At 40.4% G+C, this 4,220-nt stretch overlaps 1 protein-coding gene across 3 annotated transcripts in view; it reads left to right on the top strand.

The window, feature by feature from the left end:
• Positions 1–3,364, top strand: part of LOC115997300 (galacturonokinase) — a 9,778-nt gene extending 6,414 nt beyond the window's left edge. For all 3 annotated transcript variants that reach the window (XM_031236832.1, XM_031236834.1, XM_031236833.1), the window contains 3 exons: positions 93–162; positions 287–376; positions 2,721–3,364. In XM_031236832.1, the coding sequence (XP_031092692.1) occupies positions 93–162; positions 287–376; positions 2,721–2,965 (405 nt within the window). In that variant the 3' untranslated portion in view covers positions 2,966–3,364. The remainder of the gene's footprint in view (positions 1–92; positions 163–286; positions 377–2,720) is intronic.
• The last annotated feature ends 856 nt before the right edge of the window (positions 3,365–4,220 follow it).

The following is a 4,220-nucleotide window of genomic DNA, read 5'->3' as shown; positions in this document are numbered from 1 at the left end:
GGGGGGGGGGGGGGGGGGGGGGGGGGATCTTTTCCATATTCAACTCTGTTAGAAAAACTTTAAGTTTCATGTGCTTCTGCGAATTTCTGCAGAATAAATTAGAAACAAACCTAGCTAAAAGAGCGGAGCATTACTTCTCAGAAAATAAACGAGTTTTCAAAGGTACAATTCTTTATCACATTCCCGAAAATCACTTTTGTTGACATTATCTACCTCTTTTAGGCAGCGCTTTCTGAGTGATGCTGTGTATCTGTTGTATTAATATGATACTTTGGTATCACTAAAGGACTTGAGGAATGGGCTTCTGGAAACATTGAGGAATTCGGGAAGCTGGTTACAGAATCCGGTTTAAGTTCTATTCAGAATTATGAGTGTGGTACATCTCCTTTTCTCAATTTTTTTTTTTTTTTTTGTTCAACTCGATTGATGGCTGGTGTAGGTTTTAAGAACAGACAGACTATGTTTAACAAAATTGCTATAACTGAAAGGAAAGCACTCAGGCCAGTGGCCTGATAAGTGATAAAAGAAGACATGATTGGATACGAGAAGCAGTAGATGATTAAAATAGCATATTGTCAAGTGTTAGACCCAATGAATGGATGAACCAACTGGATAGCTTGCCATAAAATGGGTAGGGAGTAAGGTTTGGCCGAATTAGGCATGAGTAGTACGATCCGCTCTAATACCACTTGTCACAGGCCTAGAGTCCCGTGCAGCCCACAATGCCCATGCGGCGTCCCGGGGCTCCTCTTACCCCGCGGACCAGCCTCGCCCTCATATAGTGTCAAACTAGTTTCATTCTGCCATTGGCTCATAAGGGGAATGGCAGTAGCTCCGGACCAGTTATGCCCTTTGAATCGCCTCGGTCCCTCCATAGTCAAGTCCAAGACTAGTGACAAGCTCCCTGAACTTAACCGGGTTGACATGCTTAACTCGGCCCGACCTTAGCATCTAAGGCCGAACAACCCTTGATGCTATTGTCGCCCCCTACTCATTTTATGGTCCATCCATTCATTGGGTCTAACACAGTCGTGCAGATAGTGCGTAACAATATACACATTTAACAGTATTTGGATAAAATGTTTGACGTGTCACACCGAAGCCTAGTTATGGTACAGCCAAAAAATTGTCGATAGATATTCATTTTTGTTAACAGTAGAGGAAGATGAAGCTAAAATGCCATGCTGTGCTAGCTGAAGATATGTTTTCTTATCGTTAATGTATATGCTATGATCGTTTGTGTTTAACTGTGTGTGGCTTAGCTTGATAAATTAAATAGCTCTAATCATTACATGTATACCATCCAAATAAAAGAAAATAAAATGGAAAGTTTCACTTTACCTTGTCTTTGGTTATTCNGGGGGGGGGGGGGGGGGGGGGGGGGGATCTTTTCCATATTCAACTCTGTTAGAAAAACTTTAAGTTTCATGTGCTTCTGCGAATTTCTGCAGAATAAATTAGAAACAAACCTAGCTAAAAGAGCGGAGCATTACTTCTCAGAAAATAAACGAGTTTTCAAAGGTACAATTCTTTATCACATTCCCGAAAATCACTTTTGTTGACATTATCTACCTCTTTTAGGCAGCGCTTTCTGAGTGATGCTGTGTATCTGTTGTATTAATATGATACTTTGGTATCACTAAAGGACTTGAGGAATGGGCTTCTGGAAACATTGAGGAATTCGGGAAGCTGGTTACAGAATCCGGTTTAAGTTCTATTCAGAATTATGAGTGTGGTACATCTCCTTTTCTCAATTTTTTTTTTTTTTTTTGTTCAACTCGATTGATGGCTGGTGTAGGTTTTAAGAACAGACAGACTATGTTTAACAAAATTGCTATAACTGAAAGGAAAGCACTCAGGCCAGTGGCCTGATAAGTGATAAAAGAAGACATGATTGGATACGAGAAGCAGTAGATGATTAAAATAGCATATTGTCAAGTGTTAGACCCAATGAATGGATGAACCAACTGGATAGCTTGCCATAAAATGGGTAGGGAGTAAGGTTTGGCCGAATTAGGCATGAGTAGTACGATCCGCTCTAATACCACTTGTCACAGGCCTAGAGTCCCGTGCAGCCCACAATGCCCATGCGGCGTCCCGGGGCTCCTCTTACCCCGCGGACCAGCCTCGCCCTCATATAGTGTCAAACTAGTTTCATTCTGCCATTGGCTCATAAGGGGAATGGCAGTAGCTCCGGACCAGTTATGCCCTTTGAATCGCCTCGGTCCCTCCATAGTCAAGTCCAAGACTAGTGACAAGCTCCCTGAACTTAACCGGGTTGACATGCTTAACTCGGCCCGACCTTAGCATCTAAGGCCGAACAACCCTTGATGCTATTGTCGCCCCCTACTCATTTTATGGTCCATCCATTCATTGGGTCTAACACAGTCGTGCAGATAGTGCGTAACAATATACACATTTAACAGTATTTGGATAAAATGTTTGACGTGTCACACCGAAGCCTAGTTATGGTACAGCCAAAAAATTGTCGATAGATATTCATTTTTGTTAACAGTAGAGGAAGATGAAGCTAAAATGCCATGCTGTGCTAGCTGAAGATATGTTTTCTTATCGTTAATGTATATGCTATGATCGTTTGTGTTTAACTGTGTGTGGCTTAGCTTGATAAATTAAATAGCTCTAATCATTACATGTATACCATCCAAATAAAAGAAAATAAAATGGAAAGTTTCACTTTACCTTGTCTTTGGTTATTCCAGGTTGTGAACCGCTGATACAACTTTATGAAACCCTTCTGAAGGCTCCTGGTGTATACGGGGCCAGGTTTAGCGGTGCAGGGTTCCGAGGGTGCTGTGTGGCACTAGTAGCAGCAGAACGAGCAGAAGAAGCCGCGACCTTTGTCAGGGTCGAGTATTCTAAGCTGCAACCGGATTTGGCAAGCCACATTAAACAAGGAAAGGTGGTCTTGGTATGCGATGCGGGTGATTCTGCTCGTATAATCTGAACGCGAGTGTAGCTTTTTCTGCAGTGTGATACAAGACCACGTATTATACGTAGTTCGTTGGCAAACTACACGTATATAGATTCAGCGCGTTGTGCGGTCTGAGCTCTCATCCATTCTTTAATATACAAAGATAAATGTTTGAGTTTTCTCTTACACTATTCAATTGTTTTGTATTGCTTTCGTGCATTTTTGCATAATCAAGCAATCAATTGGAGGAGAGTCTGTTCTTCTCAATTGTGTTTTAGGGTTTTCATTTCTTTGATTTGATTTGATTTGTACTTGTAATAATATTTGCATGTGATCAGCATTTTCAACAGAAGACTTGAAATTTGCTGAAAGGATTGAGAACAGCAAAGTGTTTATATACTTATTGAAAAAGTTAATACCCGATTTAGTTCATTGACTATTAAGATTTCACCACTTTGATGCTCGACTTCCAAACTTCAGAACAACAAAATCGTTGGATCGCCTAATTCTGCTTATGCCAATGAGGAAGTAGGGGCTATCTTCAAGTTCGGTCTTTCATTTCTCGCTTGGGGACTTTGAGGTTCTTGCTTTTTTTGTTTACCAGCCCTGGACTAGATTCAATAGCTACGATACCACTTCACGAAGTAAGCCTCCATCTAGACATAGAAAATTCTTTTCTAGCGGCTTTGCCTGAGATTGAGGAAAGCCCCATCCCCGAGTCGGTTAAAGCTCAACTCTTTTGGACTTCAAGTTCCATGCTTCCCAATTAGTCACTCATCTCACGTTACTATTGAATCTACTTTTTGATTTATAGAAAGCCCTTTTCTAGCGGCTTTGCCTGAGACTGAGGAAAGTCCCATCCCCGAGTCGGTTAAAGCCCAACTCTTTCGGACTTCAAGTTCCGTGCTTCCCAATTAGTCACTCATCTTGTGCTACTATTGAATCTACTTTTCTATTCACTTTTTGGTTTAATTTCATCACTAATTATGCAATTTTTACTTAAAGTAGTCTTTTGCCCCAACCAAAATAGTCATGATTAGGACCATTTTGCTTAACAATTGTATAGTTGGGATGAAATTGAGTAAGTTTGGAAATTGAGGACCTAAGTGGTAAAACTTTAATAGTTGAGGGGCCAAATCACGTATTAACTTCTTATTGAAATGAGTATAAGTTTGTTCTACCAAAGTTTGGCTAATTTGTAGTCAATTACATGAGCCTGGATAAAAAAAAAATTAATTTTAAAAATAATTAGTGTGACAATGAATCCATGATAAATGTAGTGAAGCTT

Source organism: Ipomoea triloba, chromosome 11 (assembly GCF_003576645.1).
Source record: "Ipomoea triloba cultivar NCNSP0323 chromosome 11, ASM357664v1".
NCBI lineage: Eukaryota > Viridiplantae > Streptophyta > Magnoliopsida > Solanales > Convolvulaceae > Ipomoea > Ipomoea triloba.
This window is presented reverse-complemented; position numbering and strand designations above follow the sequence as displayed.